Raw genomic sequence first — 16,398 nt, forward strand, 5'->3', positions numbered from 1 at the left:
TCTCCTCCCCTCCACTCACTGACACTAGTTAGTGGAGGGGAGGAGACGGAGCAGAGAGGCGGCGGTGGTGACAAAATAGCCTCTTCCCCCCCCTCCCCGTCCATCTGAATGCTGTGCGGCGGCCGTGACAGGTATGGTCAGCGGTCGCCGCACAGTTTTAAAGTATTTCAGAATTCTGTGGCGCCCTCCAGAGCCCGGCGCCCTAGGCAAGTGCCTAACCTTGCCTAATGGGAGCGCCGGGCCTGGCTTCCCACCCCCAGTACATTTACTATTTGAAGTGGAAATGAACACAAAAAATGCAAACAAAATGTGGGCACCATTTATACATCACTTTTACAATATCAGCCTCTGTATAATGGGGGCTCTACTTCTTTCCCAAAGTGGGTGGCATTATGTTATATATGTAAAGACATTTCCATGACAATTCTGGCTGTTTGCAAATAGTTTACTACTCCTCTACACCACAAGGATGAACATGATTACTGCTCTGCATGATCAGAGGATTGTCCTGTTTGTAGACCCAGAGAGACTGTAATTTGATGTCTAATATGTTACTACATAACACTGTAAATTTGTTATTATGCTTTTTCCTAAGTAGTAACTGAAAAAAAACAATGAGCTAGAGAAAATAAAAACAAGTATGACTTAAGGTCCATGATAGAGTGAGCTCCCTAAAATACACATAACAATGTCTCAGACAAAGACAACTAATAGATCCCCGTCATCTTGAAGCGGATTCAAGGACCACACCTACATAATAATTCAGTCATGTAAAAGTCGGAAAATATGTAATATTTAACTGTGAATGTTGCTTTTTTGATCTTGAAAACACTCAATACAAGCCATTCAATTACATATCTTATGGCATAGGATAAATGCAGAAACATTTGCAATAGAACAAAAACAAAAATGTTGTTCTTTAACCTTTTCACCGCATGTTCCGTTATAAAATATGTGACTTAATTCTCCAAATGCTTCACTTTACTTCAACTTGTGTATTAATAGGTCAATAACTCCTGGGATATTACAATGTGGTAGAAAAGTGCTCGACTAATATATTAGTTTATCAAACACTTTTAGCATCACATACAGGAGTGTGCTATAACACAATATACTTCTATAGTGACATAATGCTCTTTAATAAGAGGAACACAAACGCAACACAGCGAAAGTCTATTCAGTGCTGCAACTATTGTATTTCATCTCTTAAGAAATGTTTTGTCCTGTGTCTTTTTGTACACTACACACTACGTAAATTAATGTTGACAAACATCTTTTTACCCAGATCTCTCAGTGAATTTATAGTCCTGGACACAGATTTATGTATGGACCACAGTGAGTTATTATTTGGAAGAGGAATCTAAGTGATATTACACACCATAATAACAACACAATTAACTGCATAAGGTATAGCACTACTATACCTGCATGCCCCGGTCTACCTGTCACATTAGTAGGTTGAGGTCTCCTGCGGATGGAAGTTGGTCTTACAGGTTGAAAAGGTGGTGAAGATCCTGTAAGGATATGGAAATTACAATGACTGTAACTAAATGAATTATAGAGGTTGACTTCATCTCCGGAAGCAGACAGAACTGCACTTGTGGCATGATGTTTTTAAATGCATGTCTTAACAGCCCCTGCAGAATTTAGTAATAGATGGCCTTTCAGCATATCAACAAAAGGATTCACATGAGTGGCACAAGACTGTATGGGCCTGAGTCATTAAGGAGAGCAAAGCAAAACAAAAGGAGTAACTTTACATCTTGGCAAAACCATGTTGCATTGGAAGGGGAGGTAAATTTAAATTGTGGGGACAGATTTATAATTGGGGTAGGACATGTCCTAGATCAACTTAAAATTTCAGTGTAAAAATAAAGCTATCAAGTATTTGTGTGCTACATGAAAAAACAGCCAGTATTTTCCTTACATGCAAAGTAATAAACTAATGTCCACCCCTTGCATTGTAACATGGTTTGTCCCAGAGAACATTTACTCCTTTTTTGCCTTACTTTCCTTAATGACTCAGGCCCTATGTGTCTATGTTTTGTACATTTATAAAGCAACAGATTTGGGGGGGGGGGAAATATTTTTAAAATACTGTATGTTCTTGCTGCAAAAGTATACATCTACGATTTGTAGTTTGTTGATAGAAAATAAAGATTAACGTTACAATAATTTTGCACACTGCTCATATACAAATGCTTATATTAGTTTGTGTAAAAGGTAAGAACCATTTCATTAAACTTGACTAACTTCAATATGGTCTGTACAACATACCTGTAATATTGCCAGGCTGAATTCTTCTACGTATGTTGGTCGGTCTTACAGGAGGAAGGGGTGTTGAAGAAACTGCAGGAGTAAAACAAGATAAAATAAAGAGCCATTAGTGGTGTAATATACAATTATAATGTCATGCACTACATTAGCAGTGTAGTTTGATTTCCTCCCGTCACATTTAGTTCTCCTGTTTGGGAGATGGGCATTTGGAAGGGGGGAAAGCTCTGCTGTCAGGATTGATTGCGTGATCCTACCGCTAACTGTAGTACGCCACAATTTGAAACATTTAATAGTGGAAAATAAACTATGCGCAACTGAACTCTAATTGCAAAAAGCCCAGTCTCAAGAATTATAATTGGTACCTGAAAATGTCCTTTTTCCAGTGTTGTTTGGTGTCATTGAAATGTTTGTACTACCGCCAAGAAGCTTTGTACTATCAAAGACTCTGCCACCTGGAAAGCAGAGAATAACTTTACCTTAAATATGCACTTTTAGTCTACATAAAATCATCACACAGACACATATAATATAGACATACAATAAACATAAGTGTAATGTAGAAACATTCACAAACACAATTAGGTGCCATGCAGAAGAGTTTATAGCATGTTCTGATCTCTGAAACACTAGATAACTTGCCCTGGCATAACATTTGATTATTAAACATGAACTAGTCCAAGGTACAGCTTTTGCTGGGTGCCTTTCAGATTTTTTTTATCTGGTCAATTCTCACACTGCATTGAACAGATCCAGCTCTCAACTTGTGTCACTGGATTTATGCCCAATTTGGCCACACACACACTCATGTAGCAAAGTTGAACAGATCTAACTGTTTCAAGAAATATGAATTAATGGATCGTATGGGGTCCAGTATTGCAGTTGAATAGTGCTCTCACATACTGTCATGCTGAGATTGTAGCCCTGCTATACGTTTCCTTGATCAAATCCAATAAAATTATTTTGGGCCCACACATGCAGCAAATTGTGGCCAATTTGGTCCAAAATGACAAAAATTATCTGTTGGGATCACTGCACGCATGGGGAGCTTTAATGCGAATGAACCGCAACCAAGTTCATTCACAGTAGAGTCAATATAGCTTTTGAGATCTGGACTTGAGCTAGTGGTAAAAGTCACTGACTTAAGGAAAGCTCAGAGAACACCCAGATAGTATGGTTCACCAGAGATGGGGTACATGTATTGCGGAAATAAAAGACTGCCACGTTGAGAATGGTAATTCTCATCTGATAGATAAGATTGAATTGAGCCATGGGCTAAGCGTGTCTGGTCTTCATTTATTGCTGCTATCACAATGTGATGTTTAAGTGACAAGTTCTGTATATTTTGGCGTATGTGCGCTCAGTTGGCCACATTTGGCAAGTAGAACTGGCACTGCGGATGAAATAGCACTACCAGTCACCTTTTATCCAGAGCCTCATTTGTTGGGATCAAACAATAGACCAGAATAAAACTATTCTAAACTAACAAGTGCCAGCATTATCTCATCGTTTTTGCATGGCTAAACATTACAAACAGAGCAGAACATTTTATATATACAGTTATACTTATGTGATAGCACTGCATTTTTTTGTGGTGTAAAACTAAAGGCTTGGGAAAACCATTGTGTATTAAGAAATCTCATACAAAAATGAACCTTTAGATTTATTGTTCCAGCAAGATTGTGTTTTATTACTTCCTGCTACAAATTTTTGTGATGAAATGTCTTTGGGCCTACCCATTTCAGGTCCAATTATATTTATTTTTAACAAAGGATGTTGTGAATGTTAGAAAGTGTCTCACCATATAAAAAGACTTAACCATTTTTATTGTATATTGTGTGCAAAGAACATACTTTATGCGTCTCTGCATATTTTCATGTCTGGTTAGAGCCGCCATATCATCACTTGAATATTCCTTTAATTGCCTTAATTCCATCCATTACATTGTATATGCTACACTTTTATCTTGTAGCATGAGTTACACAAACATGCCATATTCTAATGGAAAAAGGAATGACATGATAATCCTTACTTACGTTAACCACATCATACTTTGTCCCAGTAAGTTATTATTAAGTATACAGTAATGGTTGCAGATACAGACTTAGATTAACTCTCTGGTAAACCTTATTAAAGACCACTAATCATACTGCTGTCTTTGTTCATTAAGGTTATATACATGGAATAGGAAAGTGAAAACACAAACCTATGTGAGAATGGGGTAGAGGTCAACTGGGATACATGATTATTCATTTTGTAATTGTACTTAATATATGTATTACATTGTTGGATTAATGTTAAAAATGGGAGTTTTGTGAATATGTCAAATAATATTTTATGTCAAATTCATATACAGAACAGATATTTTTTTCCTGCTTTGATGAATTGAGTATTAACTTGGCGGTGATATAAGTAATGTTCCAGATCTTATCCTCACTCTATATTATTTTTTATGAGAATGGCTACGCTCATGTTTTACCACGTGGGTCCCTGGTAGTGAAATGCCTCTTCCTGGGTAGGTTCATGTATAATTCCATTTAATTCCTTAGATGAACCTGTCACTGTTACTTGACACTTTCAAAAGCATTAATGCACAGAAGATAAACTATATGTCATCTAGAAATGATGAGTTTATCTGTTTGAACTTAGAAATGATTACTTTTTCATTGGTCTCCTACCTTTGTTGGCCAAAGCTCTCTAAAGCAGGTGCACTGCATTCATTATATAATGTGCAGATGATCTGTTCATTTAAAGGACTTATTGAAACGGTCATCCTATTGATGCTCCTGAGATTATACCCTCTTTGCTGAAAAGAAGGTTAAAAGCAATATGAGTGGAAGGATCATGTTTCTAAAGATGGTGCAGAGGTCATTGTGAAGGTGGCTAACTGGGAAGTTGGTATTGGCAGAAACCAGTTCAGTGAGGAGGTATTGGTGGCTGGTGGCTAAATAAGAATGAGGTCCAAGTTAACGCCTTTATAAAGTGAAAATTGAGAAATGACAAATGGGTAAGTGATGGAGCAGGTTCTACAGGGCGATAACAAAGAGATGGAACGTTACTGGAGAAAACACACACTCATGGGACACCAGGAAAACATAACTGCAGAGTGGGAAGGAATGTACAAATGTGAAAACATTTCATCCTTGAACTAACACCACCCATTCTTTATAGAATTGGTTTATAAATAAAGAATAATTGTCAACTATCCTCCATAACTCATGCAAAGAATGCGCAGATGCCTATTATTGTACTACGTTTTCTGGGTCTATAAACAGAGTAATGTGAGATAGCAGTGGTATATAAACAAGAGGAAAATATTGTGGGTGATCAGTATTGGTAAATGCCCTTACCTAGCTGTAGCCTTGGTTCCTCACCTAAAATGTATGCTCCTAGAAATGATCCCTGCTTGAGCCAATTACAAAAACCAAACAAACACAAAAACCTATAAACAAAACTGTATAAAACTAAAGATTAACATTTCATATCATTAATATACAACTTGACACTTGTTGGCTCTCACATATAGTTTATAGCTACATTTATATATAGCATTTGAACTATTCTCTTACAAGGCATATTTCTATATTCCTAAATTCAGAAAGTAGTGAGGATATTTCTATATAACATAAATGACTATAACCAGCTGCTTGTGTGGAATATACAATTTACTCTCACTTATAGTGAGTGAGCTTCAAGTTATCGAATACCAGTGCTTTTTTTTGTCATATAACTCACCGAAACTGAGTTCCGGCATCTTTTTTCAGTGGATTTTTCAAGTTTTAAAAGTAACTTTTGAACATTTGATGTTTGGTCGATGTGGACTTGAATCGCCCTGTCGAGCGCAGCAGGTCAGCGGCAAAATCATTAAAACGGTGCATGCAGGCTGCTTGTGTGTCGAGTCTGATGCATGCATGCGACTTCCGCGCGGGTTGTGATGGCACTGCTCAGCTTGTGATTGCTTGTGTGGTCGCGCGGTAAGAGCTTAGTGCAGGCGGCGCCTGTTATGTTTCATTACACAACCGATGTGTGTGGGTGTGTGTACAGCGATTGACTACGTGATGTGGGTTCCGGCACCTTTTTTCTTACAAAAAAAGCACTGTCTAATACTATCTTTATGCCAGTAAAGATTAAAGTAATACACTAAAATTACTAAGCATTCTTGACAGTTAGGAAATTTATTGTTGTAGATACTTGGCAGGAAACTACGTATATATAACTCCAGATACATACATTACACAGGCAATACTAACTGATTTACACAATCTTTTACATTATTTTGGTTACATCCTTTAGAGTAATAATATAACACTATTAGTGTAAATGTTGTTTATAACTTTCAAAATATTTTTATAAATTATAAACGAGTCTATGTCTTTGAGACGAAAGTAACACTATTTGTTTTAGAATATGTTCGTTATGGCGATTCTAATCTCACTTTGTACTCTAACACAGTTACACTACAATGAGGTACATTATGTGGATGAAAATATTTTACTTATTACAATTCTGAATTAATTGTTAAAAACAATGTCAGTCTGTTGTTTATATTTTCTCCATATCATCTATGTTTTACAGGCTTACACAAGCTAGAAATGCCCACATCACATTCAAGCACTGGTAGGGATGTTCCACCCCCCTTTCGGTTGCCTGAGGTGGCACTTGTAGTACCACCAACCCCTGCCTGTTGCTCCTGTCATCAGATGCTACCTGCAGGAGCTGAGTGACGCGGTGAGAGGAGAGAAATAATGATTCCTCTCACGTGGTCACTTACTGCCCTACAGTGATTGCAGAACGAAGTGCTGGAGACTTGGGTCACCTTGTGCCCATACTGCAATAAGTCACCACAGAGCAGCCACTGATGAGATTGCTTCTGGATGTGGGGAGAGGGGTTGGGGGCCAGAAGGTCAGATAATAACTCTGTCTCTGCTGCTCTGAGGATGATGCTCAAAAGAGAAGAGGTTCTATCCTTGTCTTATGGGAAGAATGGCCTCTGGCAAAGACACTAAAATATTCCTTCAGACATTATTGGAATTGTTTTTACTTATTGCTAAACCATGTTTTTCAAAACAGTAAAGTTTGTGAAATTAGCCAGCAATTGAAGCATATCCAATTAATCACATTCTTAATTAAACTGGTTTCTTGTACAATCACTAAGGAAAATGTTAATAATCCAGAAATATAATATAATACATCAGAGGCATTCCTTGCATTAATGTAAAAATTACATTGCCAAGGTCATCAAACCTGCCCCTTTATCCACCATGCATGTGCTGTTATTAAACTGTGATAGAAATTATTGTAGGAAATAAACCCACAAAACCCAACATCTGTCCTCCTTACTAAACTGCTGAGCTGGCAGGGTTTACAAAAATTCAACTCCATATATTAAGCTTCGATGCCCACAGATTATGTACAGCAATCCAAACTCACAGAAGTTGACGTATTTTCTATGTCAGCTGCCTGGGTCTGATACCATAGCCCACCCTAAATTACTGAACAGGTTAAACTTAACTTATTCAGAGAACTAGCTACACTTGTGCTTCAATAGCAGGAACAGTTCTGTTATTATTTAAACACATACTTTTATAAAGAGCCAGCAATGTTTTTAGCAAGCCTAGGCTGATTAGCATTATTAGGGGGAAACTGCTGGCCAGAATGGGTTTGGCTGCTATTAGTAGAATGGGCAAAAAAGCATCCAGCTACCAGCTCTGCACTTAGACACTCCAACCCTTTTTGGTTCTACTCAGTCCTGCAAGCCTGTCATACCCGTTTTATATATAGATATTAGTTACAGATCATTTTTCACTGAAATGTCAAGCTGACAGTTTATACCGCACAGTACAACAGTGGATACAATTCTTAGTAAATGTTTTTATTTGATGTGCAGAATAGGTTAAGCCTACTTGCAGCGAGTATTTGTAATACAATTGAACAGTATTAAGATTATGTTCAGTGCATATTTCATGTGTTATGTTGGAGTTGTAAGCAGCCTAATGTATGCACATCTAACGACCCTGAAAATAATACAATTATATTAAAATATTAGGTAGTATGAGCGCAACACACTAACATAAACCACAGTTTACTATAGTAGCCACAAACACATAAACATACGCTATATGACAATGATTCATACAGTGGTGACATTGTCATCATTTCTTGAAAAGGAGTATCCATAATGTATCTATCATGGCAAAGACATGATATACGGCAGTGGTTGAAGTGGCCCGATATACTGTAGTATGCCATACCACCACTTCTCCTATTGCTTTCATTGTAAGCTACTAAATTCCATTCACTTACATTTTCCCTACCAACACTTTTAAATTCACACTTTGACCACTGATATAGGGTACCACTTCTTATTTTGCCTCAGACAGCAACTTGTTTCTTATAAATTGCAGATTCACACTTTGATCACATGAAAAGTTTAAATGAAAGACAGCTTTTCTGGACACAGACATAATATGGTTGAATAGTTTGAAAAAAACATCATCTGTCTAGACACATAATGAATTTACCCTTAAAAAACAAAGCGATCATTTAAGTACAAAGGGATGTCTTCTGGATATTTAAACCAAAAATATTATGTCAAGATTGCTTATATGAAATCCCTGTTTTCTGAACATTTTACTATAAATGTCAGTTGTATTTTAACAACAAATGACACCCTATTTATTTGTATAATTATTCCACTGTTCAGCATAGGATCAAATATAGCATGTACTGTATTTTTACTGATAATTATACTTTGCAACTTGCATTATTCATTTTCATTTTTTTGCGTTTCTTGAGAATTTATTAAAAATCTTGATTTGTAATCTATTATTGCAATGAAACATAATGGTTCATCAAGGAATGCAAAGTAACGCAATATATGCATATTATATGTATATATAAATATAGTCCCAGCAGAACGCACAGATAAAATAAATAAGTACATTAACACCTGTTAATAATATAATAATGAATAAAAAGACCTTACAAAAAATGTTTTTTTCATTTTTTTTTACTTGAAATTCATGTATCAGATTGCTATTAATGCCTACTGTACAAAAAAAAAAAGCATTTTTACAGTTGCTCTTAATTGCACGCACATGTTCTGGCATCTATACACAACAATCATCACTAGCAATCAGCACTTACACCTGCTCTGTAGCTGGTGCAATTAATAAGGCTAAAAATCATGTATCTCAGAGATGCCCAGAGCTTGACCTTGGCACGCCCTTACTGTACATTGACTACGTGCATACACCCCTCCTCCCCTCCCCTTTACGCTCTTGAATCATAGGCAGTTGGAAAAGTCCTTTGCGCTCGAAGATTAATTCCATGTACTTACTTTTACTGGCGTATAGTCCATTTCTGAGCGTGCGCAGCGCAACTTTATGCAAAATACAGCACGTATTGAGATTTAAGTTGCTTAATTAATCAGGACCAACATGTATCTCAAAATATATACTGTCTATATTTATATCATTAAATATCTGACATAATTTTTCTTAATATTATATGGGACCCAATTTGCTCCTCAATGTTGACCTTTGGCAGAGAAGCAACTACCTCTAGTAACCACTTCCTAATGTGTGTTAGGGAATTTAGACTGTAAGCCCCAATGGGGCAAGGACTGATGTTCTCTGTACAGCGCTGCGGAATTAGTGGAGCTATATAAATAAATAATGATGAAGATGATGATCATGTCTGCATTTATTTTGTCTACCTTGTATGACCCTGTTTATGAATATCCTATTTTCTTATAAAACAACAATAATAATTTCCAAGAATACTCAGAAAGATGTAATAAACTGTTTAACATACACAAATGTGACACAGGTCATAAAGGCAATACCACTGTCCCCTCACTCTCATTAATAATTTATGTCATAAATTAGCAGCAGTAGCCAAGCAACATATTAGGTGACAAACTAAATAAATAAACAAAAAAAAAAAAGGTTATTCAGGTGGGAAGTACTAAAGATTTTGATGTGACCTTTACTTATGCACAGTGCAACTCTTCAGATTTGTTCAACTCTCCACACATGTGCCCTGGTTGTGTTTGTGTGTGATTTTATCTGTCTGGTAGCCAGATTAGGCTGTAAGCTCCACCGGAGCATGAGCAAAATTATCTGATTGATCTAATGCTCAATAACAAGTATAATAATTATTATTGGAATTGTTTCTTAAATTCTTTATTGAAATAGTCAAACAAAAGATACAAGTCTATAGGTAAAAGTGCAAAGTAAATTGCTGTTAAGCCATTACACAATAGAAGGCACAGAAAGTAGACAATTATTAGAACATAAAGTAGGAGACAGCTAAAAACAAATTACAATATATATATATATATAATATATATATATATATATATATATATATATATATATATATATATATATATATCTCTATCTCATCCACAATTGACATGTACATGTTCCCTATTATTGAGGTAATATGTATTTTTTTGCCATGGAGGCTATGTGTTGTATAAAGTTTTTGGGGGTATAACCACAACTATTGTATATTTTATAGGCTGTCTCCATGATTAAGATGGTAATGAATCTTAGCTATGTACTCCATCTCTCCCCATCCATACTCATCAGGAGGGGGGTCCAGATTTCTCCCGAATTCTCCCTCATTATGACTTTGTGATACATTTAGAGTAGTCGAGTAATAAATCATAGTTTTGAAATCATACTTTTGCATGTGGGGTATCTAAGACAAATCTGTTAGAAAAATGAAAGATCAGTCAGAATTTGTTCCTGAGGGAAAGAGGTTAGAAAATATAATTTGGATGTATTCAAAGGGGTGAGATGATGATTCCGGATTTTTTTGTTGGATATCATAAAGGGATATAAGCTGGTTTGTTCTACCATACCTGTTTTATAGTGAAGTCCTGCAGAGATCCACTGGGTAAAGCAGGTCTTAGACATGCCTAGGGGATTATTGGAATTTTAACCATGTATGTTACAGGGTGTCCAAGAAGGTTTATTTATGTATGCTGTTGTACAATATTAAGATTACTAGATAAGGGTAAAAGAGTAGTAGTAGTAGTATTGCAATGTGTGAACCCAAAATATCTTTGATATTGCCAGTAAACATTATGGATTATATGGTCATATTACAGTACAAACCATATCAGACATTACCTGGTAGCGTGCCGGGCACATAGTTAAAGTCCCCAACTCCTTGAGTTGTCCCATTTTGTGCTGATGGGTTAAAAGTGAAAATTGTGGTGAAATTGCTGTTTCAAAGCTATTTTATACACAATAGTTAAATGTATCCACTATAATAATCTGTCTCTTTGTTTAGTAAATTAATAAAAATCCCCTGGTATAAAATAATGTAGTCATGTCTACAAATGAATCACAATGCAAATGTTAGATACAGTGGGTCAGTTTTTGGAAATACATTAAGTTATGTTCACTAGAATGGAGCAGCAGTTTGTTCTGTTACAAGATACACAAACAGCTTTATTTAACAGCATAGTGCAAAGAGCACAATGTGCTGTAACCCATAGCAACCAGATATTTGGCTTCACAGTCCAATTTACACTAGACTGACCAAATTAATTTCTAACTGGTGCTTGGGGTTGCAGTATTTTTTTAAATAAATCTTGTTATTTACAAAAGCAAAGAAAAGAGGATTTATACTTACGATAAATCGGTTTCTCTGATTCCATCTGGGGGACACTGCTAACCATGGGGGTAGAGTAGGGTAGGGAGGAGTCTGGCACCCAAATAGTTAATCTTTTGCTGCTGACAGGCATATCCCCCCGCCCCTTCCCCAGAGAACTCAGTTTGATTAACAAAGCCCTAGGAAGATAGGCCAGTCAACCAAACACACACAAAACAAAGAAAAGAGGAGGGGACGGGGGGACGGGGGGGGGGGCGCAGAGAAACCGATTTATCGTAAGTATAAATCTTCTTTTCTCTTTCATCCATCTGGGGGACACTGCTAACCATGGGGACTTACTAAAGCAGTCCCTCTGATGGGTGGGACCGCTCTGACCGCCCCGCACGTGGAGCACTACGGCAAAATGAGGCGTCCTCAGACGCAAAAACATTAAATTGGTAGAATTTTGTGAAAGTATGGACCGAGGACCAGGTAGCTGCCCTGCATAGCTGGTCCGCTGAAGCCCCGTTTCACGCTGCCCAAGACGCCCCAACCGAACGGGTAGAATGGGCAACAATACGCTTCGGCACAGGACGCTTAGTACGGACATAAGCCTCCCTAATTGTTAGGTTAAGCCACCTAGCAATTGATTGCTTAGATGCAGGCCATCCTCGCCTAGTGAAATCAAATAACACAAATAGAGAATCTGTCTTACGTATCTTTGCAGTTCTCTTAACATATATCCGCAACGCCCTAACGACATCTAAACATTTACTTCCTTTTGTTCCAGTAACCTGAGGATCCTCTCTGAATACCGGAACTACTATTTCCTGATTAATATGGAAACCTGACACCACCTTAGGGAGGAAGGATGGAATAGTCCTTTAAACTGCCCTATCCTCATGAAAGACCAAATAAGGTTCTTTATAAGATAAGGACCCCAGCTCGGAGACCCTCCTAGCTGAGGCAATAGCCAGCAGGAAAACTGCCTTCCAAGTCAAGAACCGCAATTCCGCTGAGCGAAGTGGTTCGAATGGAGGTACCTGCAACATGTCCAGGATCAAATTAAGATCCCAAGGATCCATAGGATGCACGTAGGGTGGCTGGATGTGAAGAACTCCCTGCAAGAAAGTTCTAACATCCGGAATCTCTGCCAGCCGTCTGTGAAAATACACTGACAATGCTGACACCAGAACCTTTAAGGTTCCCAACCGGAGACCCGCATCCAAGTCACCCTGCAAAAAAGCTAGAAATCTAGCCAGACAAAAGGATTTTGAATTGTAAGATTTCTTTTTACACCACGTTATATACACATGCCAGATGCGGTGATAAATCATAGCCAAAACTGGCTTCCAGGCTCTTAGGAGAGTGTCTACTACACTCACAGAGAACCCTCTGGCTCTCCACAGACTGGATTCAAAAGCCATGCCATTAAATTCAGCCGGTCTAGACCCTGATGTAAGAACGATCCCTGGGTCAGCAGATCTCTTTGAAGTGGCAACCGAACCCCTTGACCTACTGCTACCAGAAGAATCTCTGGGAACCATACCCTTCGTGGCCAGGCTGGAGCTACCAGAATGACTGGTCGATCTCCCTGCCTGACCCTTCGGAGGACCCTGGGAATCATTGACATGGGGGGGAACAAGTATCCTAACCTGAAGTCCCAAGGCATTGTTAGGACGTCCACTGCCACAGTCAGTGGGTCCCTTGTTCTTGCGCAAAACTCTGGGACTTTCCTGTTGACTCTTGACGCCATCAGGTCTCGATCCGGAAGTCCCTATTTGTCCACCAGCAACTGGAATACTTCCGGATACAGAGCCCACTCCCCTGGTAGAATTCCGTGCCGACTTAGATAGTCTGCTTGTACGTTCTGTTTCCCTGGGATAAACACCGCTGACAGCGCAGGCACGTTTCTTTCTGCCCAGGCAAAAATCTGAAACGTGACCCTCATCGCTCTTGCACTCCTGGTGCCCCCTTGTCTGTTTATGTATGACACTGCTGTGGCATTGTCGGACTGGATGCGAACCGGCCTTCCCTGTAACACACCCTGAGCCCTCTGCAGTGCTTTCAGGATGGCCATAAGTTCCAGCACATTTATGGGAAGAACTGACTGTCTCTCTGACCACAGACCCTGCATCCTTAGGTGAAGGACCACTGCCCCCCAACCACTCAGACTGGCGTCTGTGGATACTAAGATCCAGGCCCACGAGGCAAAGGATCTGCCCTTTATTAGGTTGTCCTTTAACAACCACCATCTGAGGTATTTTCTCATCTCTAGAGATAACCTCATCCACTTGCGATCCAAACAGAGGAAGGACCCGGACCACTTCCTCAGAATGTCCCATTGAAGACATCTGGAGTGGATCCTTCTGTATGGCAGCGTCTCGAAAAATGCCACCATCTTTCCTAGCAGCTTCATACACATGAGTACTGACAGCCTCCTGTGTGACAGAACCCTGTCTGTCCACTCCATCATCAAGGACCTTATCTTGTCCTCTGGAAGAAAAACTCTGCTGTCTGCAGTTTCCATTATTAGTCCCAAAAATGTCATTCTCTGACAACCGTGCTGTTCCAGCACCCTCACCGTAAGGCGAAGATGTAGTTCCAACAACTGAACCGTTGACGCCTTGATTAGAAGATCATCCAAATAAGGTACAATCTGCACCCCTTTGGAGTGAAGGAGTGCTGCCATAATCACCATAATCTTTGTGAATACTCTTGGGGCTGTGGCAAGCCCGAACGGAAGAGCTCTGAATTGATAGTGAGCTGAGCCTACCGTGAATCTGAGAAGCGGCTGATGCCCCTCCCAGATTGGCACATGAAGATAGGCATCCCTGATGTCTATTGATGCCATGAACTGGCCTGCCTCCAGGCCATCTATGACAGATCTTAGGGATTCCATCCTAAAAGAATCTACTCTCAGATGCAGATTTAGCTGCTTGAGGTTCAGCACTGGTCTGAATGAACCATCCGGTTTCTGTACCAAAAATAGGTTTGAGTAAAACCCCTCCCTTCTTTGGTACTCCGGAACCTGTACAATAACCTTCTTTAAAAGAAGCAAATCGACAGAAGAGAGCATTGCCTGTCTTTTTTGAGGACAGTGGGGTAAACTGGTTACAAAAAACCTGTGTGGAGCAGGCTCCACCAACTCTATCATGTAACCCCTTCTCATGATCCCCTGAACCCACCTGTCCGCTGAGGACTCTGTCCACTGCTGGGCAAACCGCAGCAGCCGTCCTCCTACTCCCCCCTCCGTTATCAGAGGAGGGTGGTAGTCATGTTGTCGGTCTATCCAGCAGCTTGGCGGAAGAGGACCTTGCTGCCGTGGAGGAAAAGGATGACCTTCCTCTAAGCAATTATCTCCTACCTCCAGCAGCCCTTGACCTGACTGTCTGGCCTCTGCCAGATGCGCCACCGCGAAAAGGCTGTCTAAAAGAACTAAACCCTGGAACTCTGGGTCTAGGAGCATTCACAGGCAAGGACGTACTCCTACCCCCCGAGGCCTGTGAGATCCAGGAGTCCAACTCTGGACCAAATAGCATCCCACTAGTATACGGAATGGATTCTAATGATCTTTTTGACTCCAAATCCGCATCCTAGGCTCTTAACCATAATGTTCTTCTTGCTGCTACTACTGTAGCAGAAATAGAAGATGATATGGAGACTGAATTCTAAGCCGCCTCATATATATACCTCATATATATATATCCTGCCACCTCCTTAAGGTGCATGGCCAGGAGGAGCAGTTCCGAATCCTGCAATGCGGACTCTAACTGCCCAGCCCAGGCTTCCATAGCCCTTGCTACCCAGGCCGAAGATAATGTCGGTCTGAAGCTTGTACCAGCAGCCGTAAAGACCGATTTCAAAAAAGTTTCCAACTTACGATCGGTCGAATCCTGTAGGGCTGCCGTTCCTGGTACAGGTAGCGTGGTCTGGCGAACCAGTCTCGACACAGGCGCATCTACTCTCGCCACCTGTCCTCCTCTTGTAAAGGATATAATGAACCAAATTTTCTAGGCACAGTGAACCTCTTGTCCGGATGCTTCCAAGAGGCCTCTGCAATCTCTCTCAGCTCTGCTAAGGGAGGGAACCTGACCACCTGTTCAGAAGCCTTCTTAAAGAGAGACCGATCCAAGGACCTCGTCTCCTCTATTTCAATAAACCCCAAGGTCTGACGTACTGCTTTTAGCAGATCGTCCATACCCTGGTGCCTGGAGTTTCCTTCTGATTCTATTAATGAAAGATCAGAATCCTCTAACAATTCCCCTTCCTCCACCGAGGATCCCTCTGAATCAGACAGAGACAACAACGTATTAGCTGATCTATGTCTTTTATAACTACGAATATGTCTAGGATTTTCCAGCAATTGGTTTAGTCGGTCAAGACCTCTAGCCACTGCCGACCATCCCGCCTCCCCACTGTGGGGTGACTCTTGCAGTGCCGGGGAAGGAAATTGTACAACCTCTGGAGGTAATGAACTACTCATTTTCCCTCCTAAATTCACTGGGGGTTGTA

At 39.7% G+C, this 16,398-nt stretch overlaps 1 protein-coding gene across 30 annotated transcripts in view; it reads right to left on the reverse strand.

Moving 5' to 3' along the window:
- ABI3BP (ABI family member 3 binding protein) overlaps positions 1-16,398 on the reverse strand; it is a 310,231-nt gene that overhangs the window by 80,916 nt on the left and 212,917 nt on the right. For 28 of the 30 annotated variants that reach the window (XM_075194852.1, XM_075194860.1, XM_075194867.1 and 25 more), the window contains 4 exons: positions 11,418-11,477; positions 2,640-2,729; positions 2,278-2,349; positions 1,425-1,514 (listed from right to left, as the gene is read on the reverse strand). In XM_075194852.1, the coding sequence (XP_075050953.1) occupies positions 1,425-1,514; positions 2,278-2,349; positions 2,640-2,729; positions 11,418-11,477 (312 nt within the window). The remainder of the gene's footprint in view (positions 1-1,424; positions 1,515-2,277; positions 2,350-2,639; positions 2,730-11,417; positions 11,478-16,398) is intronic. The other 2 variants (XM_075194847.1, XM_075194849.1) reach the window with 2 other exon arrangements.

Source organism: Mixophyes fleayi, chromosome 2 (genome assembly GCF_038048845.1).
Source record: "Mixophyes fleayi isolate aMixFle1 chromosome 2, aMixFle1.hap1, whole genome shotgun sequence".
NCBI lineage: Eukaryota > Metazoa > Chordata > Amphibia > Anura > Limnodynastidae > Mixophyes > Mixophyes fleayi.